This window comes from Entelurus aequoreus, linkage group LG17 (genome assembly GCF_033978785.1).
Source record: "Entelurus aequoreus isolate RoL-2023_Sb linkage group LG17, RoL_Eaeq_v1.1, whole genome shotgun sequence".
Classification (NCBI taxonomy): domain Eukaryota; kingdom Metazoa; phylum Chordata; class Actinopteri; order Syngnathiformes; family Syngnathidae; genus Entelurus; species Entelurus aequoreus.
In genome coordinates, this window is record NC_084747.1 from 37,823,658 (window position 1) to 37,850,340 (window position 26,683).

A 26,683-nucleotide genomic window follows, 5' to 3' on the forward strand; every position below is an offset into this window, starting at 1 on the left:
TGCCCTTCTGCTCACATCTGCGGTCCTCTCCAAGGTTTCTCATAGTCATTCTCATTGACATCCCACTGGGTTGTGAGTTTTCCCTTGCCCTTGTGTGGGATCTGAACCGAGGATGTCGTTGTGGCTTGTGCAGCCCTTTGTGACACTTGTGATTTAGGGCTATATAAATAAACATTGATTGATTGATTGTTTATTAATAAGTGACAGAATGTTCTCAAAGATAACGTCATTGACTTGTAACCCAGCAATTTTAAATAATTCACTGCATAGTTTGTATTTTCATTAAATATTCGAACAGTTCACAAAATACTATTATTTTGTATGTCTCTGACGATTAAAAAAACACAAGTTTAATTTGAACACATTAGAACATCACCAACACCAAATAGCAGTGGATCCGCAGCTTGACAGTTGCAGTGGATCCGCAGCTTGACAGTTGCAGTGGATCCGCAGCTTGACAGTTACCAGCGCTGCTTTATTAGTATGTAGCATTCTCTCCTTCTACTGTATTTACATAGCCACATTGACCACAGTCGCCCCCTAGAGGGCTGATGAGCCAAATTACTACCTCTTTGGAAGCAATAATTAATAGATTATGAATAACTTTGATTATAAAAAGTGTAGTGATCGGACTGAAATTCAATACAACACAGTAAAATTACATAGTGTTTCTTCTTCACAAAAATACTCAAATAAAAGTGAAACATACTTTATGTTGCATTAAAACTACGCTGGCAAGTACAATTTATCCAAAAAGTTAGTTAATTCAACGTAGAAGGGTAAATGTAGTGCGTTACTACCCACCTCTGCAAATATGTACAGTATGTAACCAATGAGGTGTTGCTAAGTTTGTGGGCGGGACCATTACAACTCAGCGTTTAGTTCTCTAGTTATGGGGACAATGTTTGACTTTTGGCTGATCTGTTAAATAGACAATCTTTGTTAGTGGGACAGGACTTCAAGGAAATAATCTCTGAAAGCTGGAAGAAAATGCGAAAATTGCAAATAGTTGATTGTTGGAAAAGGATTTGAACTTTGATAGCAGCTATACCTTTAGTGCTTTGGGTTAGATCGAGGGTTAGCAACCCGCGGCTCTTTAGCGCCGCCCTAGTGGCTGCCTGGACCTCTTTCAGAGATGTGTGAAAATGGAAAAAGATGAAGAAAAAAATATATTTTTTGTTTTAATATATTTTCTGTAGGAGAACAAACATGACACAAACATGACACAAACGTTTTGTCCTACTAATTTCAGCGATCCTTGAACTCACCGTAGTTGTTTACATGTACAAGTTTCTCCGATGCTGCCACAGAAAGACGTGTTTTATGCTACTCCTTCTTTGTCTCATTTTGTCAACCAAATGTTTTATGCTGTGCGTGAATGCACAAAGGTGAGCTTTGTTGATGTTATTGATTTGCTGGAGTGCTTATCAGGCATATTTGGTCAGTGCGTGACTGCGAGCTAATCGGTGCTAACATACTAAATAGGCTGGCTGTATGTACATATTGCATCATTATGCCTCATTTGTAGTTACATTTCAGCTCATTTAATTTCCTTTACTTATGCCCTCGGTGTATTTATTTGTCTCATGGCACATTATCTTTATGTAATATTGGCTGCATGTCAGTGTTGTTTGTTTGCCATGTTGTTCCAGACCACAGCAAATGTTACCCAGCTTGCAAAGATTGTAATAAATCCATTAGAAGAAGACAGCCTGCCGTTTCCGTTAACTTGGACACACACATCTATACCTTTGGCCATTCTGAGACAGTAATTTCCAGGAGTTATCTCATCCTGTGAGAAGCCTCCATTTTACTAATGATTTCCAATGTTGCAAAAATGTGTAGAATAACAATTAAAATACAACATTTCTGTCAACGAAGATTTGCGTCAGCCTTTGATAGTAGGCTAATATAGCTAATATAGACACTTACATCATGTGTTTCCTTCATTATAGCACTTATATAAGACTTTTAATTTTTTTGCCGCTCCAGACAGATTTTTATTTTGTATTATTATTTTCGGTTCAATATGGCTCTTTTAACATTTTGGGTTGCCGACCCCTGGGTTAGATGCTTTTTAAAACCAACACGGTTTTCCTTTGTGTGCTTGGGCATAGGATAATAATCCCTGCAGGTGTGTGGACGATTGTGCAGAGTGATAATTATTCAGTTATGGTAGATATTAATTGGACTGATGCTCTTTATCCAGCCTGCGGTGAATCAAAAATCACTGGGGTTCTTGCACATGATGCAAGTAAGACAGGTCGGACGTATAGAATGCTGACCAGATCCAGAATAATACATAATGTTGGATATAGAGAACATACAAACCCTTTATTTATTGAATCAAAAATACTGAAATTCCACGACATAGTGAATTTGCAAACAGCTAAAATTATGCACAAAGCAAACTATAACCTGCTACCCAAGAATATACAACAATTCTTCTCAAAAAAAGAGGAGAAATATAATCTTAGAGAAAAACGTAATTTAAAACATTTGTTTGCACGTACAACACTTAAGACCTTCAGTATATCAGTATGTGGAATTAAATTATGGAATGGATTAAGCAAAGCAATCAAACAATGTACTAATATGATACACTTCAAGAAACTCTTCAAACTTAAAGTGTTTACAAAGTACAAAGAAGAAGAACCATGACAAACATTCTCAATTTATTTCATCCATCCATTCATTCATTCTTAAAGTAATCTTACTTATCTCATCATATGAAATATGACTTACTTCACCAATTATTATTATTAAATTCTTACTATTATTTATTTATTTATTTTTATTGTGATTACTTATGGAGTTTATTGTGAAAAAATTGTGAACAGGAAGTGAACAAAAAGTTTTGCAACTGTTATGTAAAGAAAAGGGGTAGGATTAAATAAGCTCTGCTTCTTCCTACTCCTTTTCGAACATGTTGAAAAGAAACTGGAAATTGTGATGTATCATGTTGTATGCTTGCATGTTCGAAATAAACTCAAACTCAAACTCAAACATCTCAAATCATGGTTAATCATCTACAAAATGTGTGTATATTTCAGTACAATGTGTAGCTTCTCTTACCTTCTTTGAAAGTGTTGATGAAGTGTGTAGTACTTCCTCTCTCTCCAAAGGAGGCTGGCTGTAGGATGTCTGCTGCTATTAAATCTTAAAGTCTGATTACCCCTAGGAGTCGCCTCGCTTTGATCAGAGCCACCATTTAACTAATACAACTTCCTCTTTAGTTAGATTGATGTCATTAGCTATTTCGGCCGCCTCAATTGCATGACTGATTGATGCTTCTGTGTGTGTGTGTGTGTGTGTGTGTGTGTGTGTGTGTGTGTGTGTGTGTGTGTGTGTGTGTGTGTGTGTGTGTGTGTGTGTGTGTGTGTGTGTGTGTGGGTGTGTGTGTGTGTGTGTGTGTGCGTGTGTGTGTGTGTGTGTGTGTGTGTTGAAGTGTGACGCTGAGCGAAACCAGAGAGTTCACCAGTTTTTCTTTAAGTGGGGGCCACTTGTGTGACCGCTTGCAGACTTCCTAAGTATGATCTTGACATTAGTGGAAGTTAATGAGCCATTTGTTGACTTGGTTACCACCCTCTTACCTGAGGCGATGCTTTCACCGTCGCGACAGCGTTTTATGAATCCGCATGATGTTTGTTTGACTTTTCCAACTAAACCTGCAATTCTTCTTCCTTCGATCTTCAGAGTTCCTTTGACTTTCACATTATTCTGAGTATTGGTTACGTCTGCTGTGCTGTGCTGTAAAAAACATTATTTTAGAAACTACCATCTGCAGTCAATCATAATTATAGATGATAAGTTAATAGGACTTGGCCTTGTCAAGTTAAAATACATTCTGGAACCTTCAGCTCAGCTTATTACAGTAAAAGGGAGAACATGGAAACTTTGCACAGAAAGATCCCGAGCCCGGGATTGAACTCCGGACATTTGTATTGTGAGGCAGACGACATGTGAGAGAACATTTCTAATACATTAAATCTGACAAAAAGGTTCAAATAAATCATTAAGGGGCCATAATAAATCGAACATTTAGACCCATTATGAGTGTATGTCAATTTCAGACCATTTGTACGTTTTTATTGTACTAAACCACTGAGTTTGAAGGTTGTGCTTTAATTGTTGTGTTGTTCCTGATTTCTTGTCTATATGTGCTTCCCTAGCAGCCATTGACTGTGTGGTGGGCTCATGGGGTCTCTGGTCCTCATGCACGTCTCCATGCGGAGTGGGCAGCACCGAAAGAAGCCGCCAAGTGTCCGTCCCTCCTCGAAACGGAGGCACCCCCTGCCCGGACCTCAAACAGCGCCGAGGGTGCTTCGGAAACAACGAAATATGCAGCACAGCGAAAGGTAAGAAAAACAAGACCGTTTTTCCTCCCCTGCTAGGACATCTCTGTTACATATTAAAGCCCTCTGTTGTCGCCTTCCTCCGGGCCAATTTGAGATCTATTACAGCTTGTATACTGTGTAATAAGCAACACGTCCGCTTCTGAGGCCTCGTCTGCAGCTGTGTTGCATCATTTCGCCAGGAATTAAACACCACTCCGCAGACAAACACTCTCAGGGCAGATTCATAGGCAAACTTAACTTGACATTCCTTCCTCTTTTGGGTCACATGATGAATTTTTTTTTTTTTACTCCCTTAATGCCATCATGCAATTTGATTTGCGATGCGAGCCAACTTGTTTCCTTTGACCTGCAGAGGTGGCAAAGATCCTTCCAGATTCCTTCCAGAGGAACTTTAAGGACCCTTGGAGGAGGCCTCACATGTTGATAAAGGAGGCGAAGGCCAGGTAAGATATACAAATTGCACTTCTTTCTATACCAGCCTTTTGTTTTTTACAGCAGACACTGTGAGGGCCAGTGTTGTTTAAAAATAAAAATAAATAATATACATACAAACATATAAACTATATTGCCAAAAGTATTTGGCTACCCATCGTACACTGACAGAGAGGGGTCAGCGGATGCTGAAGCGCATAGTGCAAAGAGGTCGCAGACTTTCTGCACAGTCAGTTGCTACAGAGCTCCAAACTTTATGTGACCTTCCAATTAGCCCACGTACAGTACGCAGAGAGCTTTATGGAATGGGTTTCCATGGCCGAGCAGCTGCATCTAAGCCATACATCACCAAGTCCCATGCAAAGCGTTGGATGCAGTGGTGTAAAGCACATCGCCACTGGACACTCGAGCAGTGGAGATGCGTTCCCTGGAGTGATAAATCACGCTTTTCCATCTGGCAATCTGATGGTCGAGTCTGGGTTTGGAGGTTGACAGGAGAACGGTACATTTCGGACTGCATTGTGCCGAGTGTTAAATTTGGTGGAGGAGGAATTATGGTGTGGGGTTGTTTTTCAGGATTTGGGCTTGGCCCCTTAGTTCCAGTGAAAGAAACTTTGAATGCCCCAGGATACCAAAACATTTTGGACAATTCCTTGCTCCCAACCTTGTGGGAACAGTTTGGAGCGGGCCCCTTCCTCTTCCAATATGACTGTGCACCAGTGCACAAAGCAAGGTCCATAAAGACATGGATGACATAGTCTGGTGTGGATGAACTTGACTGGCCTGCACAGAATCCTGACTTGAACCCGATATAACACCTTTGAGATGAATTAGAACGGAGACTGAGAGCCAGGCCTTCTCGACCAACATCAGTGTGTGACCTCACCAATGCGCTTTTCGAAGAATGGTCGAAAATTCCTATAAACACATTTTGCAACCTTGTGGACAGCCTTCCCAGAAGAATTGAAGCTGTAATAGCTGCAAAAGGTGGACCGACATCATACTGAACCCTATGGGTTAGGAATGGGATGGCACTTCAAGTTCATATGTGAGTCAAGGCAGGTGGCCAAATAGTTTTGGCAATATAGAGTAAATATGCAAATATAAATAATTCAATAAAAACAACAATTTTAATGTATGTAACTATGCACATACCCTCACCGGGATATGAACGTTGGTGCCCTTGTTTAAAAAATCATACCGATTGAGCTATCGCCAACTCACTAAGTATACCACCAACAATATGACATTTTCTGTAAAATTGACCGGTTTTCATTATTTGGGCCATGTTATGCGGGTCAGATTTGGCCCATTAGGCGAGCCTAAAAAGTGAAACCTCAAACATGGAACACAAGCCATTCCGGGACGCTGGTGAAGGGTTTTGTTCAGATCGCAAAAACAATTTTTCCAATCCAAAGTGTTGGAAATAAAAATGATCCGTTCAGCGGTTAAGCCATCGACACAAAAGTGAACATTATGTCACGGTCCTGATGGCGTGACCCCAGGATGCAGAGACAGAAGGGGGCGTGCAGGTCAATTAATTTGATTGCTCACTTATATAGCATAAAACATCAGAAACGAAAAGGCTAGTGCAAGGCACTTCGTGGCAGCATATATATATATATATATATATATATATATATATATATATATATATATATATATATATATATATATATATATATATATATATATATATATATATATATATATATATATATATATATATATATATATATATATATATATATATATATATATATATATTTTTTTTTTATTTTTTTTTTTATTTTTTTTTTTATTATTTAACCTTTATTTAACCAGGAAAAAATCCCATTGAGATTTAAATCCTCTTTTTCAAGGGAGTCCTGGCCAAGAGGCAGCAAAGGTACACATACAATAACATTCACATTGCACATTAAAATGAGAGGATGGACATCAAGTAAAACAGTTACAGATAACTGAGGCTCCTTCAAATGATCTCAGTTTAACTCATGCACACTGACATAAGGCACAGGTCCAGCGCTGGCAAGAAGCAACAGGTGATCCTAAATACACTTGATTCACCAATAGAAAACAGGTGTGTTGGCAAGGAAACTAAGCAGAAAGTGAAGGTGCAGCAACACAAGGAGTCCAACAGGAAGTACTAAAAACAAGAGCACCAGGACAGGAAATAATACCATACACAGGAAACTAAAGAAAAAAAATCCAAACTGTCATAGTCATGGTTATTGATTCTTTACACATTTTTTAAAAACCTATAGTCCAATAAATGTCAGCTAGTAAAAACCTTTTTTGAAAAATTACTGAAAAATGTGTCAATATTTTTTAGCTACATCAGCATGATGCACACTAATGGTTTATGGTTTCAGTTTACAATTCCAATTACAACATGATACATCACAATTTCCAGTTTTTCTTTTCAACATGTATGAAAAGGAGAAGGAAGAAGCAGAGCTTATTTAATCCCACACCTTTTCCTTTTCATAGCGATTGCTAACACTTTTGTTTACTCCCTGTTCTCAATTTGTCCACAATATACGCCATATATATACAATTCCGGAAAAAATCATTTCAGCTTCAGAAAATGTGTTAAAATGAGTTAAAATGTTGATGCATGCTTTAAAAGCAGACATGTGAAATTTTAAATTTTTTTAAACATTAATTTTCGCCTCAAAATATAAATTCTGCGTTTTTTAAATTAAACATTGTGGTGTCGAAGCTAATTGTTTTAATGACATAGAGCAGGGGTCACCAACCTTTTTGAAACCAAGGGCTACTTCTTGGGTACTGATTAATGCGAAGGGCTACCAGTTAGATACACACTTAAATAAATTGCCAGAAGTAGCCAATTTGCTCAGTTTACCTTTAACTCTGTTATTATTAATAATTAATGATATTTATCTTTGTGGAAACACTGATCATCTTAATGATTTCTCACAATAAATATATATAGAAACAGATAAATATCAATATGCAACACTTTATTTTTATATTTTCTCTAAGTGCACATTTTTCAAATTGAACATTTTCAAATGATGACTTGTGAAATCACAATATCCCATTTTTAACTAGCTAGCCACTAACATTTTTTAACAAATCATGAATTACTTTGCACCATGTTTGTACAAATAATAACTCATGTAAAATACAAAAGTAAACTCTCCAATTTTTAAATCATGTCACACTTTGAACTGGACACCAAATCTGTTATCTGTTTCTTTGTCAGTTAGTGGGAAGCCTGGCATTGCATGCTGTTAACTAGTGTGTTGTACTCTGGTGTGTAACTTGACACTGCAACTCTGAGTGAGTCTTGCAGATGTGCATCAGTGAGGCGTGTTCTGTGTTTGTTCTTGATGAAGTTCATGTCAGAAAAGGCTGATTCACAAAGATAAGATTTTTCCTCATTGTTTGCGGAACCTTCTAAATCTGTTGGACATATTTTCACAGCAATCTGGCCTCAAGCTTAATTATGATAAATGTAAAATGTTAAGGATCGGAAATCTAAAGGGAACGTCCTTTCGAATGGAATGCAAAGTGCCTTTTTTGTGGACAGATGGACCAGTTAACATACTTGGTGTTGTTGTCCCAGAGAATCTGGAAGATCTAGGCTCAGTAAATTATGATAATCGACTAAGAAAGCTGGACAAAATTATGCAATTATGGAAAGGGAAATCCCTAACCTTGTATGGTAAAATGTCTATTGCCAACTCGTTAATTATTCCTCAATTTATTTATTTGTTTTTGTCATTACCAGCTCCATCACAAAACTTTTTTAAGATTTATGAGCGGAGGGTCTTCGATTTTGTCTGGAACGGCAAACCAGAAAAGATTAAAAGAAAGGTTTTGTACAAAGAGTATGAATATGGGGGCCTGAAACTTCTCAACCTTGAAGCTATGTGTCTGTCTTTAAAAGCATCAATTGTTCCAAAGATGTATTTAAACATTGAGTGGTACACAAATGTCCTTTTGGACAAAAAACATGTACTGTATCAATAGAAATTGTATCCTTTTTTACAAGTGATCCCCTCCCAGAGAGTCTGCTGGGAAACATGGCGGGGTTCATAAAGGAAACAATCCACTCATAGTGGTGTTTTCAATTTTATGTGCCAGAAAAAAGAGACGATATTTTGCAGCAGTTAATATGGATGAACTCTAATATTGTAATAGATGGAAAGCCTTTCTTTTGGAAAAATATGTTTGAAAGAGGAATCATTTTTGTCAATGATATTATCAATGAGAATGGTAAAATTATGAAGTATGATGAATTTAGAGCTACGTATGGTGATGCTTGCTCAAGCTTTTCATTTTATCAACTAACTGGAGTAATTGGGAAAAGATGGAAACAAATAATTAATTATGGAACTACTAAATTATTACTTTGTAAACCTCTAACAAGAAATTCTAGTTGGCAAAAAGGAACTAAAATAAATAGAAAAATATATAATTTTGATTTAATAAAGAAATCTTTGAAGGCTGCCTCATACAACACAAATGGAAAATGGGAGGACTTTTTTGACTGCCCGTTGCCATGGGATGCCATATTCAAACTAATCTATAAAACCACTATCGATGTGCAAAATTGTTATTTTCAAATTAAAATTATTTATAACTTCTTACCCACAGGGAAAATGTTAAAATTATGGAATATGACAGAGTCAGATGATTGCCGATTTTGTTGTCAGGAGCTTGAATCCACCATGCATTTGTTTTGGTATTGTCATATTGTGTCTTTGTTTTGGGTGGAAGTTGAAAAAATGTGTTTAAGGATTGGTTTGTTTATGAAGCTTAATGTGGTTTCTGTTATTTTAGGAGAGTTCATTGACAATCATGATTTAGTCAATTTAATTATAGTACTCTGTAAAATGTTTATTTTTAAGGCCAAAAACAGATATTCACTTAGTATTACTTTCTTTAAAACATTTATTCAGTATTTTCTAATTTTAGAAAGTTACATGGTTGAAAACGATAATGATGCCTAAAAACATTAAAAAAAAGATGAGAAGTCCTCAAAGGCTTGTTTTGAAAGTATAATTATGTTTATAGATTATATGATATCTGTTGTTGTGTTCCCTAATGTGAGTGACCTGGACATAATCTGGACTGTACATAAATGCTTATTTTGAAAATGTAATTTTGTTTATAAATTATATGCAATCTGTTGTGTTCCCTACTTTTTTTCTGTGTACATGAATGAAGGTGTGTGTTGCTGAGTCCGACTTGGACATTATCTGGACTGGGCCTGGTTTAAAAAAAAACTTTAAACAAATCTAATTGCATTGACAACCTGGTCTGTTGAAGATAAGGCCCTTTTTAAAAAAATAAAATAAAATAAGATAAATAAATAAAAAACATTTTCTTGGATAAAAAAGAAAGTAAAACAATATATATATATATTTTTTTTAAAATTTAAAAAAATTTTTTTTTTTAGAACAGGCCCGCGGGCGACTCATCTGGTCCTTACGGGCGACCTGGTGCCCGCGGGCACCGCGTTGGTGACCCCTGACGTAGATACTTTGTTTTCTTATGAGCAATCGAGAAGTAGCCATACATCCGTGGCTTCTCAGTGCAACAACACACAACACAGGAACTCTAACAATACCAAAGGTTGGGTGATTTATGTAAACCTATTACATATCAAAAAATGTCTCTAAACATCATTTGTTGAACGCTTGCCTCAGCCGCAGGTACTTGCTGTTCCTCTTGCAGGGGTGCCGGAACAAGCTCGCTAGTTAGCATAGTTAGCGTCATCTTGCTAGCTTACTGGTTGCCGCCTCCGTTCGCTTTCTGAGCCACAACTTTGACGTCTGTCCACTTTGCTGCTAATCATATTTAGAGGATTACAATCCAACACTGTAAATTTCGAACCAGTTGTAGTTCTAGAGCAGGGGTCGGCAACCTATACCACTCAAAGAGCCATTTTGACAAGTTTCACAAATTAAAGAAAACAATGGGAGCCACAAAACTTTTTTGAAAATTTAAAATGAAAAAACACTGCATACAAAGCTTTATTTGCTTTGTGCTAGGTTAACCAGGGGTTAACCTAGGGGTTAACCTTAATATGAAAATTTAATGTTAGTGCGGCCTGCGAGTTTTAAATGAATGGCGCTTGATAGCGTCATACTTGCCAACCCTCCCAATTTTCCCGGGAGACACCCGAATTTAAGGGCGTGATGGCACTGCTTTTAACGCCCTCTACAGCCTGCTCAAACAGCGTACCTACTCGACCACGTGTTGAATGCAGCTTCTATTAGTGTTGTGTCGTTCGTGAACGATTTGTTCGAAAGAACGAATCTTTTGAGTGAACGTTCTGAACCGAATCACTTCATGAACTGATTCGTTCCTTTCTCAGTTCAGTTGAGCTCCGCCGCGACCATGCCGGTATGAGTGGAACTGGCGCATTCTGTGACTCACTGAACCCTTGACGTCGGCGAACGACGCAGCCAATGAGAGGGCGGGGGGAGGGACTGAGCGAACGATTCGTTCACCGCGGATTAACGAAATGAATCACTCAGTGAACGACAACGCTCTTGCTCTCTGCTCTGCTTGCCCCAATGCCGCGAGTGATTCTCCCCCCGTCGCGGGGATATGTTTCATGCCATTGGCATCCGTTCTCCATTCATTCTCCAAGCTAACGGCTAATGTTGACTCAAGCCACATGAAAACAAACACACGTCCCCATTATCTCAACACATAAAGTTAAAGAAAATCCGTGCAGGCTGAGCAGCAGCGACGCGAGGGAGAGGGGCGGAGGGTAACGTGTAGGGCAGGCTGTTTTGAGAAGATTTAAAATACAAATAATAACTAATGTATGTACACATACATAGGCTATTATTTACACAGTTATTGTAACAAAAATAAATTTCTCCTTGGGGATCAATTCTGATTCATATTATTATTATTATTATTATTATCCATTCTACTGCAACTGTTGTTGTTGTTGTTGTTTAGTAGCTATCATCATCATTATAATAATGCTGATTTGCAATTAAACTGTACTGCTGCTGCAGAAGTGATTCGGTACACGTACTGAACTGCGGCCACAGTGTGGCGTTGTCAGTCACTGATTCTAGTGATTCGTACTGTCAAAAGAACTGCAGAAGTGATTCGGTACACGTACTGAACTGCGGCCACAGTGTGGCGTTGTCAGTCACTGATTCTAGTGATTAGTACAGTCAAAAGAACTGCCGATCCCATGAAAACAAGCCACATGAAAACTGTTTTGAGAAGATTTAAAATAAAAATAATAACTAATGTATGTACACATACATAGGCTATTATTTACACAGTTATTGTAACAAAAATACATTTCTCCTTGGGGATCAATTCTGATTCATATTATTATTGTTATTATTTTCATCCCTTCTACTGCAACTGTTGTTGTTGTTAGATTAACGCGAGTCCCTACGCAGTGCGCGAATGTCTGCACTGTACTGTCTGTACTACGCACGCCCCCTCCCCAATTTTTTTTTGGGGGGGGGGTGATTCGGTGAACACATTTTTTGAACGAATCAATTTAAGGAACTGATTCTAGTGATTCAGTACAGTCAAAAGAACTGCCGATCCCATCACTAGCTTCTATTTGCACACGTCAGTGACAGCAAGGCATACTTGCTCAACAGCCACACAGCTTACACTGACGGTGTACGTATAAAACAACTTTAACACTGTTACGTTACAAATTTGCGCCACACTTTGAACCCACACCAAAAAAGAATGACAAACACATTTCTGGAGAACATCTGCACTGTAACACAACATAAACACAACACAACAAATACCCAGAATCCCATGCAGCCCTAACTATTCCGGTCTACATTATACACCCCCGCTACCACCAAACCCCGCCCACCTTAACCAAGACGCACGGGGGGGGGGGGGGGGGGGGTGTTTGATGTGTGGGGGGGTTTGGTGGTAGCGGGGGTGTATAATGTAGACCAGAAGAGTTAGGGCTGCATGGGATTCTGGGTATTTGTTGTGTTGTGTTTATGTTGTGTTACGGTGCAGAGGTTCTCCAGAAATGTGTTTGTCATTCTTTTTTGGTGTGGGTTCACAGTGTGGCGCATATTTGTAACGTAACAGTGTTGAAGTTGTTTTATACGGACACCATCAGTGTAAGCTGTGTGGCTGTTGACCAAGTATGCCTTGTGTGGCCGGGCTGGCACACTGTTAGTACAGGCTATAGAGGACAGCAAATGCAGTGCCATTGGGGCATGCCCTTAATTTAGTTGCTAGGGTGAAAATCGGAGAATATTTGGGAGGGTCGTCAAGTATGCAGGTGAGCCGCATCAGAGTGGTCAAAGAGCCGCATGCGGCTCCGGAGCCGCGGGCTGCCGACCCCTGTTCTAGAGTATTCATCAATGAGATTATATATTTTTGGCGTGACGGGTCTAAACGCAGGTCACAACACCGAAAGCATGTTACCCGAGGTGGCGTGGCAACAGGATAGAGTTGCCAAATAGGAAACGTTTTCTGAGTTATTTGCATGCATGGTATAGAATTGTACGGCACATTTTCAATGATAATAATGTTTGTAAATTACCTACTAAAAAAAACCCCAAAAACTTCTGTGGTACAATACATGGCACATGTATGGAAGTGTCAAAAAGACGGCCAAAAGAGGTTGGTAAATGAGAATAAATCAAAAGGTCAAATATAGTGTAGAAATGCACCCAATTGCAGGAAATGTAGTTTTGATTTTTTAAATTTCGGGTATTGTGGGGCAGCACTTTGTGCTAAATACTGATAAAAATTGTCCTGTTGTCACGGCCCGGGCGTATTCCAATGCGCATTCACCTGCGCGCGCCACTCCTGCTGCAGCAGGCGGCTGCAATCAATCAGCAATCTGCACACCTGAAGCTGATGAGACGCCGCGCTTCTTAAGCCAGTGCAAACCTGCGTTCCGGGCCAGAACGTAGCTACCTTTTCCCATACACCGCATTCCTCCGTTTCCTGATAACAAGATGTGTGTCTCGTCTCCCCGTATTCCCTGTGGTTCCCTGGCTGCCCTTTTGGATCTCAACCTCCCGCCTGGACACAGACTTTTGACGCCTAGCTCTTGCCCCTGACCTCCTGCCTGTCCCTGGATCTCAGAGCTTGCCTTGCCCTCTTGGACTTCCGCACCTCGCTCAACACTCCTGGTAACACGACTATGTTAATCGCTACACATAGTCACACCATACACATATTTGGATTAAGTTTCCCATTTCATAATATTGTAATAATAAATAATAGAGCTAAACGACGTCCCTGCATCTGTGCCGTCTCCTTTTCCCCCGCTGTACCGTAACACCTGTTTTTTCATCAGTAAATGGGAATAAGTAACAACCATCTATTGAATTAAAAACATAATGAAATCCAGTAGTCTAGATATGTTAAGATAATCCATTTAAAAAAAAGTGGCATTTCAATGGTTAATGATGGTAAAAAAATTTAATTTGGACCAAACTTATTTTTTGTGCAGTGTTGCTATTTTAGGCACATTTAAAGGGGAACTGCACCTTTTTAAAATGTTGCCTATCGTTCACAATCATTATGAGAGACAGGAACGCACGTCTTTTTTTTAACGATTTTAAAGATGTGCAAAAAGGCTTGAAAGATGCGGAGTCACCGTTGCCGCCTTTAAAGCCCTCTAAAACAACTTCAAAACTCTCCAGCAACGTTTTACATACACAGTGCAAATGTTGTCTGTCTATCTGTGTTGGCCCTGCGATGAGGTGGCGACTTGTCCAGGGTGTACCCCGCCTTCCGCCCGAATGCAGCCGAGATAGGTTCCAGCACCCCCTGCGAAAGGGACAAGCGGTAGAAAATGGATGGATGGAAGTCTATATATAATGTAGTAACAGACATGCTTGTCGTGAACTCGCACTGCTGCAGTAGTTGTGACCCCAAGATGCAGGAAACAGGAGATCGATGCGCCGGTAAGATGATTTTAATATAATTAAACAGAAGAGAAGCAGTCGTGCATGTAAAAGGTTCTCAAACATAGTCATTAATCCTCGAGCCCTGAGGAACAGGCGAGGCAGGCACAAGCAGCAGCCCGACTGGCAACCGCAACCAGGCGCGCCTGGCTGCCAATCAGGGACAGGTGAGGAAAACGAGCGCCCAGAGGAGACACGCAGGAAACAAACACAAAACAAAAAAACACAAACAGAAGCGAAGAGATAGATCGTCACAATGCTCATAACAATATGTAATACGTTCAATATATATACCGTATTTTGATCATTTTAAATCATTTCCGGGACTGATTTCTTCCGCACACTGATTTATGTTTTAATAGCAACGCACGTCTGACTTCTGGCAACATCAAACACCAGTGTGTTTTCTAATCATGGCAGACTTGGTAACAGACAATGAAGAGTACTATTTTTGCACCAGCGTCCCTAGTTAAAAAAAAAAAAAAAAATTTTATTATTATTATTATTTTTTTTATCTCTCCTTTCTAATCAATGTTCTACCGGTTGTTACTATCTGTGTCTCCGAGCCGCGCAGGCAAATCATATTGTCTAAAAATGCATTTTCCCATCGATAACGTGACATCATCACGGTCGGAATATATATATATACGTATATATATATATACATATATTACAGCCCGGCCCCCGAGTCAAAAAGTTTGAGGACCCCTGATTTACAACTTTATACTTTTGAAGCTAAATATACTGCTGCTTATGCCTGGTTCACACCAACAGCGCTTGCCACGCTTTAAAGCGGCGAGCAAAGCGCCGTCATTTGGAAGAGGTGCTACGAATGTTTGTAATGCTAGGTTCACACCAACGGCGCTTTGACGGCGCTTTAAAGCGGCATGCAAAGCGGCGTTAAAGCGTGAGGGTCGTCTGGTGGCATTAGGTGGCGACTGGGGTCCGCGCTTTGAACCAAGATCTGTTAAGCTTTCCTACGCTTTGAGTCAAGCTTTGCTAAACTTTGTCACGCTTTGATACGCTCTCTGCGCTTTATTCCATTCTTGACAGAGCGCTGAATTTTTTAAAACCGTTTAAAAAATGTTGCCGATCTTGCCGCTTTCCCACGATCCATTACGACCCTCACGCTTTAATCACGCTTTGTTACGCTTTAACGGCGCTTTGCATGCCGCTTTAAAGCGCCGTCAAAGCGCCGTTGGTGTGAACCTAGCATTATAGAAGCGAGCACGGAGGAAGAGTGAGACGTTATCGCAGATGGAAGAGCCGGGAGAGGGGGATGAAAGCGATTTTGACGCTATAAATATGGAACTTGGAGCCAAGTTATTTTGACATAAATGAATTTCTTACCCAAAATCAACAGGAAACTTCCCCGGCCAGCTGGACCAGACCAACAGTCCATCTAGTGAGTCACTATAATATCGATCATGATACACACAGCCCGCCATGCCTGTTAGTACAACTACAGTACATACACTGTTTGGCTAGCTCAGCTGTGTACAAACAAAACATGAAATGTGGGCTAATACTTTACAGATACTGTAATATGACTGTTCATTTTTTCAGTCAGTACAAATTGGTCTCTTATCTCATGCAGTGTTATGCATTACAAACTCAAATTGTTGTAGAAGCTAGCTTATCTTTTGCTGTAGTTAGCTTTTACGGCTAATACCAAAGCATGCCGATGTGTTACTACGATAGAAAAATAATTCCTCAATGTTTGCTCTTACAGTAACAATGTCGCTACAGCTTGGTTATTATACAGGTTACGGAACATAAATGAAAAAGTATTGTTGGCGGTTTTTGAATGCATTTTAAAAGGATTTAGAAGTAGGCAATCAATCAATCAATCAAAGTTTACTTATATAGCCCTAAATCACGAGTGTCTCAAAGGGCTGCACAAGCCACAACGTATGTATATATATATATATATATATATATATATATATATATATATATATATATATATATATATATATATATATATATATTGGTATTGGCTGTTCTCACTCATGACTGGTCGGTATCGGAATCGGCAGCATAAAACCTTGATCGGAACATCCCAAGTGAGCACCTTCCATCCATCCATCTATTTTCTACCGCTTGTCCCTCTCGGGATCGCTGGGGACGCTGAAGCCGATCCCAGCTGCACTCAGGCGAAAAAGGCAGGGTACAAGTTGCCACCTCATCACACATTCATGCTCACATTCACACACTAGGGCCACCTGTTACCACACACTCATTTTTAAACATTCATACATAATAGTGGTAGAAACTCCTCAATTGTATGTGGATGACAACTGTCACAATGTTCTTTTTAGTGGCCAGCAATGTTGTTTTTTTATGGTCTTCTTACCTTGAGTCTAAAAAACAACCAAAACAGTGCAACAAAGAGTTTTAATGAGACACATCAAGGCCAAGGTTGCCATAGACTGCTTTATTTTGTAACAGGAACCAGTGTCCGTGTGTAGCATGCACACTTGACCTTTGCTGATAAAGCCGCTGTAATCCAAGTAAAAAAATGCACCGTAGTCATATTCTTGGAAGTGGTCCTTGTAGTCTGATTGCCTATGTTCTCAGAGCTGGAAAGACGAGGATTCAAAGTCATGGCTGCTTTCCAAGCTGAGCCATACAGCCTTTCTCACTGATTAAATGTGACATTGGATGCCTGTGTTTTGACTGAGTATCAGCGGCTTGGACACACATTACTCAAAAAATAAGACTAATGGATGAGGATGAGGATTAAAAAGGTCCCTGATGTTGTCATGAAAACGAACACAGATAATAAACTCAGTGAAAACAAAGTTTTGGAAGACGGGAACTTGCTTGCAAGTCAACTCCCATTTTGGGACATAAAGTACCGGTCAAAAGTTTGGAGACACTTGCTCATGCTATTGAACTGGCAAGTGTTTCCAAACTTTGAACTTATACTGCAGTGTTCGCAACATTACACAACAATACATGATCCTCTATTAAAGTAAAAGTGGCTGTTTGCAACATTTACGCTTATGTTTGGAGGGCGCTAACTTTCCAATGTATTTTAAGCGTTATTATACCGCATTCTCGCGGCTTCTAGGAAATAATTATGTAACTACAAAAACGTAAATAAAAGCAGAATACAATGATTTGCAAATCCTTTTCGACTTATATTCAACTGAATAGACTGAAAAGACAATATATTTAATGTTCAAACTGAAAAACTGAATTTTTTTTTGCAAATAATCATTAACTTAGAATGTAATGGCAGCAACACATTGCAAAAAAGTTGGCACATGGGGCATTTTTACCTCTGTGTTACATGACTTTTCCTTTTAACAACACTCAGTAAACGTTTGGGAACTGAGGAGACCAATTTTTTAAGCTTTTCAGGTGGAATTATTTCCCATTCTTGTTTGATGTACAGCTTAAGTTGTTCAACAGTTCGGGGTCTCCATTGTGGTATTTTAGGCTTCATAATGCGCCACACTTTTTCAATGGGAGACAGGTCTGGACTACAGGCGGGCCAGTCTAGTACCCACACGCTTTTACTATGAAGCCACGCTGTTGTAACACATGGCTTGGCTTTATCTTGCTGAAATAAGCAGGGGCGTCCATGATAACGTGGCTTGGATGGCAACAAATGTTGCTCCAAAACCTGTATGTACCTTTCAGCATTAATGGTGCTTTCACAGATGTGTAAGTTACCCATGCCTTGGGCACTGATACACCCCCATACCATTACATGCACTTTGTTCACAAAGTGGTGAACCTCGCCCCATCCTTGTTTGTGAATGACTGAGCATTTCATGGAAGCTGCTTTTATACCCAATCATGGCACCCACCTGTTCCCAATTAGCCTGTTCACCTGTGGGATGTTCCAAATAAGGGTTTGATAGACTTAGACTTAGTCTTCCTTTTTATTGTCATTCAAATTTGAACTTTACAGTACAGACAAGAACGAAATGTTGTTGCATTAGCTCATGGTAGTGCAGGATAAAAGAGCAATAAGGTGCAGATATAAGTAAATAGATTACTGTACAGATAAATATATTGCACTTTTGCATATGCATCCACGTTTATGGATGTATGTTATATTGTCTTTATATTCCAGCGAGTTAGTCCATTTTTTGGGGGAATTGAGGGGATTATTATGATGTGTTCAAGAGTCTTATGGCCGGAGGGAAGAAGCTGTTACAGAACCTGGAGGTTCTGCTATGGAGGCTGCGGAACCTCTTTCTAGAGTCCAGCAGTGAAAACAGTCCTTGGTGGGGGTGGGAGAAGTCTCTGCAGATTTTCTGAGCCCTGGTCAGGCAGCGGCTTGTTGCGATCTCCTGAATAGGAGGAAGTGGAGTCCTGATGATCTTTTCCGCTGTCCTCACCACCCTCTGCAGAGACTTCCAGTCTGAGGCACTGCGGGCTCCAGTCCAGACAGCGATGCAGTTGGTCAGAAGTCTCTCCATAGTGCCTCTGATGAGCATTCCTCAACTTTGTCAGTCTTTTGTGCCACTTGTGCCAACTTTTTTTGAAACATGTAGCAGTCATCAATTTCTAAATGAGCTAATATTTGCAAAAAATAACTATGTTTTCCAGTTCGAGCGTTAAGTATCTTGTCTTTGCAGTCTATTCAATTGAATATAGGTTGAAAAGGATTTGTTTTTATTTACCATTTACACAACGTTTTTTACATCCGTACATAACATGTGCATGCGCATTAGTTTTGGGTGTAGTTACCTAATGATAGCGATTTGTATAGTTAGCATAAGCTATCGTTGAATATATATTCTATCATAACAACAATATGACTGCAAATTGTTTGTTGCTTCTCTTCGACTGTTTTCGTATATGTGCACGCGCTCCTAGCGCGCACGTGTGACCGCCATAAACACCAATCATTATTTTCGGGCCTTCAAAAAATTGTATTGCATAAACTTTGAAAAAATATAAACAGTTTTAATACTAATGTGTTCTATTAAACTAGTCAACTGTGTTCTTGTTGTGTTTTTTTGCTTTGAAAAATATAACTCTGAGCAGCCCCTTTTAAGCATTTTTCTTTTTTCACAATTGAGTGGTAGAAATATACTTTCTATATTGTACACAAATAACTTTAATACTGCTTATGCGAATAAAGTGAACGAGAACGACAATTATGACATTAAACAAGGGATATGTTAATTATTATGTTTAGGTATTATATTTAATACACAAACAATTTTGTTTCCATGATAATAAAGTTAAAATATATTGTAATTTTACAAGAATACAAAAAAGTCACAATGATACTGTAGCTGTATTATAATAATTAAATAATAAAGTAAATATTCTGAGAATATTTGTATACCTATGGTCATGTCAAGTTACACTTTTACATAGCTTTTTAGTAGGGATGTCCGATAATATCGGACTGCCGATATTATCGGCCGATACATGCTTTAAAATGTAATATCGGAAATTATCGGTATCAGTTTCAAAATTATCGGTATCGGTTCCAAAAAGTAAAATTTATGACTTTTTAAAACGCCGCTGTGTACACGGACATAGGTAGAAGTACAGAGCGCCAATAAACCTTAAAGACACTGCCTTTGCGTGCCGGCCCAGTCACATCATATCTACGGCTTTTCACACACAAGTAAATGCAAGGCATACTTCATCAACAGCCATACAGGTCACACTGAGGGTAGCCGTATAAACAACTTCAACACTGTTACAAATATGCGCCACACTGTGAACTCACACCAAACAAGAATCACAAACACATTTCGGGAGAACATCCGCACCGTAACACAACATAAACACAACAGAAAAAATACCCAGAACCCCTCCCCTTGCAGCACTAACTCTTCCGGGACGCTACAATATATACACCCCCCGCCACCCCCCCCCCCCCCCCCCACACACACACACCTCAACCCCGCCCACCTCAACCTCCTCATGCTCTCTCAGGGAGAGCACGTCCCAAATTCCAAGCTGCTGTTTTGAGGCATGTTAAAAAAAATAATGCACTTTGTGACTTCAATAATAAATATGGCAGTGCCATGTTGGCATTTCTTTCCATAACTTTAGTTGATTTATTTTGGAAAACCTTGTTACATTGTTTAATGCATCCAGCGGGGCATCACAACAAAATTAGGCATAATAATGTGTTAATTCCACGACTGTATATATCGGTATCGGTTGATATCGGAATCGGTAATTTAGAGTTGGGCAATATCGGAATATCGAATATCGGCAAAAAAGCCATTATCGGACATCTCTACTTTTTAGCAATAGCAGTAGAAATATTATACGAATAAAGTCATTATATGAACAGAACAACGTTTTTATCTGTATTTAAATGTAATGGCAATAAAAAATAGGTACACCTGCACGCTTCAAGGACGTTCATCAAAAATGTTGCCTTTTTGAACATAATACAGTGGTAGTATGGGATACGAGTTTAATTGCTTCTTCGATGCCGCTCGTACCTCAAAAAACAATTTCCACCATGGTTGCCACCCCCCACCCCCTACAAACAGTACAATTTTAGTTTGTAACAATCATGTAGCATCCATTAGTTTTAACACGAAAAACAAACTTTAAGACAGGAAATATTGTACCAAAAACAATACTATAGAGTGTACTTACTGTACTACAACTAACCAAGGTAGTTTTATAAAGTAATGTATTGATAATATGCACCGTTTGTCTTGGTCAAAAAAAAGTTTACAGTATTGCCTTCGAGCTGCTTCTCCGTCAAACACACCATCAGCAGTCTTTCATAATTTTCATGGGTAAATGTCTGCCTTTTAGATATCATTTTAACGTTCTTGGCTAGTGTTATCGACTCCTCTTGCTTTGGTATGGTGCAGACAATTCGTGCTATGCTCCAACAGCTCATGTTTTCGATGATTTCTTTCTTTACTTCAATGAATAACATCAGCTTCTTCTAAACTCTCCATCACATTGACTTTCTTTGTTTTCAACAAAGGTATGTCTTGCTTGCTACAGGTAACAAGATATTGAGTGTTTTGATTGGATCTTACGGGATTCACTGTGACATTAGCTACGCCAACTAACGGTTTGGTGACTCGTAACCCAAATTAAAGCATAAAACATAGTTGGGAATGTTTTATGTAGCCTCAGAAATCCATAAACGCGGACACTCGTAAGCCAAGATACCACCGCACTGTCAGGAAAGTGTTAATTTTTGTGGTTTGCACTCTGCACTGCATTATGAGAGCTGTTCCTAATTGTTTGGTTACATTATTTTGTTTTCAAAATGCACATTACGATATATATGTCCACTGTTACGTTAGGACAGGGGTCGGAAAACCAAAATGTTGAAAGAGCCATATTGGACCATGAATTTAAAAAAAATCTGTCCGGAGCCGCAAAAAATAAAAAGCCTTATATAAGTGTTATAATGAAGGCAACACATGATGTAAGTGTCTATATTAGCTATATTAGCCTACAATCGAAGGCTGACGCAAATCTTTGTTGACAGAAATGTTGTATTTTAATTTTTTATTCCACACATTTTTGCATCTTTGGAAATCCCTAGTAAAATAGAGGCTTCGCATAGAATGAGATAACTTCTGGAAATTACTGGCTCAGAATGGCCGACGGTATAGATGTGTGTGTCCAAGTTAAAGGAAACGGCAGGCTGTCTTCTTCTAATGGATTTATTACAATCTTTGCAAGCTGGGTAATGTTTGCTGATGTCTGGAACAACATGGCATACAAACAACTATGAGAAAAGCAGCCAATATTACATCCAGATAATGTGTCATTAGACATGCGAATATAAATTAAATACACAGAGGACATTAAGGAAATTAAATGAGCTCAAATATACCTACAAACGAGGCACAATGATGCAATATGTACATACAGCTAGCCTAAATAGCATATTAGCTTGCTGTCATGCAGTGACCAAATATGCCTGATTAGCACTCCAACAAGTCAATAATATCAACAAAGCTCACCTTTGTGCATTCACGCACAGAATAAAATGTTTGGTGGACAAAATGAAACAAAGAAAAAGTGGCATAAAACACAAACTCTGATGAGTTCAAGGATCGCTGAAATTAGTAGGACAAAACGGCGCTCGTCAAATGCTCTCATCAGTGAAGCATGTTTAATATAAACGGTGGGATTTCTAACAATTAGGAAGGTTGTGTCAGGTTTGTCCTCCTACAGAAACCATCGTAAAACAAAAAAAAATGTTTTCATCTTTGAAAAAGCTTCAGGGAGGCTGCTGAACCCCGTTTTTAGGAGTTTCAGTTGTATTGTGCGTGGTAAATTGTTTAAGATGCATGCAAACACTAGGAATAAGAGCTAAATATTTATATTGTGTGTCCTTGCAAAAATAGAATAAAATCTACTGTACTGGTTTAGCAATGAAGAAAAATAAAATGGATGTGGTTTCGCAGATCAAACACCCAATGGGGATGGTGTTTTTGTCACAGATGACTGAATGAGAGACAAAACAAATAGTTTGGAAGTACAAAGCATCTGCCGGAGACAATGTTATTATTGTCTGTGGAGCGCAGGCGGAGCTGTGTTGATATTAGGATATGCTGCAGGTGACATGACACTGCTGGATCGCCTTCAAATGAGGCTGCTCGTGTTATCTGAGCCTTGATTGGTCTTTTGTCTGGCTCGAGGCGCTAGTCAACACAGTTTGCTTCCTCCATCTGTAGAGCCAAGTTCACCTCAAGCTCACGTTGGTCGGTGGCCTCGGTCGGCATTTGTTCAAACACGACTGATCTCAGTGGTTCTTTTTTTGCAGCTACTGCGTGTATTTGAGGGTGAAACAAGCAAGCGCGCCGTGCAAACTCCAACTGTGGAGTGCTCAGCTGGTGAGAGAGAGGCTGGTGTGTGCCGAGTGCCAGAGTGACGCCATGTCCAAGTCAGACCGATGTGGAGGAGGCGGTTTTGAAGGCACCAGGTAATTTAAAACAATTTAATCAAACCATGACACCACAGTTGTTTGTCACATTGCACATATTTTTGTATAATTACATACAGTAGGAGTATACAATGTTGCCACCTTGTGACCACACAATGAATGGTAAATGGCAAATGGGTTATACTTTTATAGCGCTTTTCTACCTTCAAGGTACTCAAAGCGCTTTGACACTATTTCCACATTCACCCATTCACACACACATTCCCACACTGATGGCAGGAGCTGCCATGCAAGGCACTAACCACGACCCATCAGGAGCAAGGGTGAAGTGTCTTGCTCAGGGCCACAACGGACGTGACGAGGTTGGTAGAAGGTAGGGATTGAACCAGAAACCCTCAGGTTGCTGGCACGGCCACTCTCCCAACTGCGCCACACCGTCCCAATGAAATAAGTAATTAAAGCACCTTGGATATTAAACAGGAGTAATGTTATTTTCTTGTATTTACAGTAGGATATACTGTATTTGGTCGTCTCAGTTCTAATATATGCCGTATCTCAAGTCATCTACTTGGACAAATATTTATCCATGTGACAGCAGGTTGGCTTGTAATTCAACAAAGAGGATACACAATTAACCCTTGTGTGGTGTTCATATTGTTGTTACTCGGCCAGTGTTCGTGGGTCTGATGGACCCGTTGCATTTTGTGGCTTTTAATGCCTCACAATCAAACATTTTTATGTTAAAATACTGACTTATCCCAAAAAACATCTGTAATGAAGTGCTTCGAGAGGCTGGTAAAGGAATACATTGTCTCCAGACTTCCCCCCACATTCGACCCATACCAGTTTGCTTATCGCCCTAACCGCTCCACAGAGGACGCCATCTCCTCTGCACTCCACCTGAGCTTAGCACATCTGGAAGGAAAGGACACACACGTGCGGATGTTGTTTCTGGACTTCAGCTCAGCATTCAACACCATCCTCCTGCAGCACTTGGTGAGCAAACTGGCCCCCCTTGGATTCAGTACCCCCCTTTGCAACTGGCTGCTTGACTTCCTCACAGACAGACCCCAGTCTGTGAGAGTGGGCAACAACACCTCCAGTGCCATCTCCCTGAGCACCGGCGACCCCCAGGGCTGCGTCCTGAGTCTGCTGCTGTTCACGTTGATGACCCATGACTGCTGCGCCAGGTCCACTACTAACCACATTGTGAAGTATGCGGACGACACGACAGTAGTGGGCCTCATCCGTGACAACAACGACATGGACTACAGGGAGAAGGTGAAACATCTGGTTGACTGGTGCAGAACCAACAACCTGGTCCTGAACATCGACAAGACCAAGGCGATCATTGTCGACTTCAGGAAGCACCAGTCCAACCACGCTCCACTCTTCATCAACGGCACAGCGGTGGAGATGGTAAGCAGCACCAAGTTCCTGGGGGTGCAGATAACTGACAATATGACCTGGTCCCTACACACCGGAGCTCTTGTAAAAAGAGCTCAGCAGCGCATGCACTTTTTGCGTGGGATGAAAAGAGCACAGCTCCCTCCCCCCATTCTCACCACATTCTACAGAGGCACTATAGAGAGCCTGCTGACCAACAGCATCTCTGTCTGGACTGGAGCCTGCAGTGCCTCAGACTGGAAGTCTCTCCAGAGAGTGGTGAGGACAGCGGAAAAGATCATCAGGATTCCTCTTCCTCCTATCCAGGAGATCGCAAAAAGCCGCTGCCTGACCAGGGCTCAGAAAATCTGCAGAGACTCCTCCCACCCCCACCAAGGACTGTTTTCACTGCTGGACTCTAGAAAGATGTCCGCAGCCTCCGTAGCAGAACCTCCAGGTTCTGTAACAGCTTCTTCCCTCAGGCCGTAAGACTCTTGAACGCATCATAATAATCCCCTCAATTCCCCCCAAAAATGGATGATTTCGCTGGAATATAAAGACAATATAACATACATCCATAAACGTGGATGCATATGCAAAAGTGCGATATATTTATCTTTACAGTAATCTATTTATTTACATCTGCACCTTATTGCTTTTTTATCCTGCACTGCCTACCAGCTAATGCAGCGTTTCTCAAAGTGTGGGGCGCGCCCCACTGGTGGGGAATAGAGACATGACAGGTGGGGCGCGAGGAACAGGAGGAAATGTCACTTAATTTTTTTTATTTTTTATTATATTCTTAGATTTTTTTTTTTTACTATGCTTTCATTTTCTATACACACTGTAAATCACTTTGTGATTCTGTCCGTGAAATCCGCTATACAAATACATGTAAATTACTTATTTTTCCGGTAGGCTTTAAATTTCTAGGTAGGAGCGAAAGTTTGACAGACATAGCAACAGTAACTAATGGGGGCGGGGCTAAGCGGAACAAACTTTTGTGCGGATGGGTAGCAGGCTAATCAATATCCACTCATCGGGCAGAGAGCTGTGTCCATTCTTCTCCCCTTTGCCACATCTTATCTGTGTGAGAAAGGCTTTTCAGCTGTTGATTCACTCAAAACGAAGTACAGGTCTTAGCTGAACGTCATTGAGCATGACTCAAGAGTGGCAGTGTCAAGCATGCAACCCCAATTTGAAAAGCTGTGCAGTGCAAAACAGGCTCAGTGCAGCCACTAATGCTGGAGTACTGTAAAACTCATGTTCACTTGCCCTGTCTTGCCAAATGCATATCTCCTCCTTTTTTTTGTGTGCAAAGATTGCAAAGTGGCACTTTTATTTTATTTATTATTAAACTTGATGCAAGTTATTTGATTTATTATTGAACTTGATGCAAGTTATAACACTTTTATTTGATTTATTATTGAACTTGATGCAAGTTATAACACTTTTATTTGATTTATTATTGAACTTGATGCAAGTTATAACACTTTTATTTGATTTATTATTGAACTTGATGCAAGTTATAACACTTTTATTTGATTTATTATTGAACTTGATGCAAGTTATAACACTTTTATTTGATTTATTATTTAACTTAATGCAAGTTATAACACTTTTTTTGATTTATTATTGAACTTGATGCAAGTTATAACACTTTTGTTTTATTTATTATTGAACTTGATGCAAGTTATTTTATTTATTATTGAACTTGATGC

At 39.7% G+C, this 26,683-nt stretch overlaps 1 protein-coding gene across 2 annotated transcripts in view; it reads left to right on the plus strand.

Annotated features, from left to right (window-relative positions):
* The window catches only part of si:dkey-178e17.3 (somatomedin-B and thrombospondin type-1 domain-containing protein), a 75,995-nt gene that overhangs the window by 36,749 nt on the left and 12,563 nt on the right, over positions 1–26,683 (plus strand). The window contains exons 2-4 of one of the 2 annotated variants that reach the window (XM_062024235.1): positions 4,173–4,358; positions 4,711–4,801; positions 23,457–23,615. In XM_062024235.1, the coding sequence (XP_061880219.1) occupies positions 4,173–4,358; positions 4,711–4,801; positions 23,457–23,615 (436 nt within the window). The remainder of the gene's footprint in view (positions 1–4,172; positions 4,359–4,710; positions 4,802–23,456; positions 23,616–26,683) is intronic. The other variant, XM_062024236.1, reaches the window with a different exon arrangement.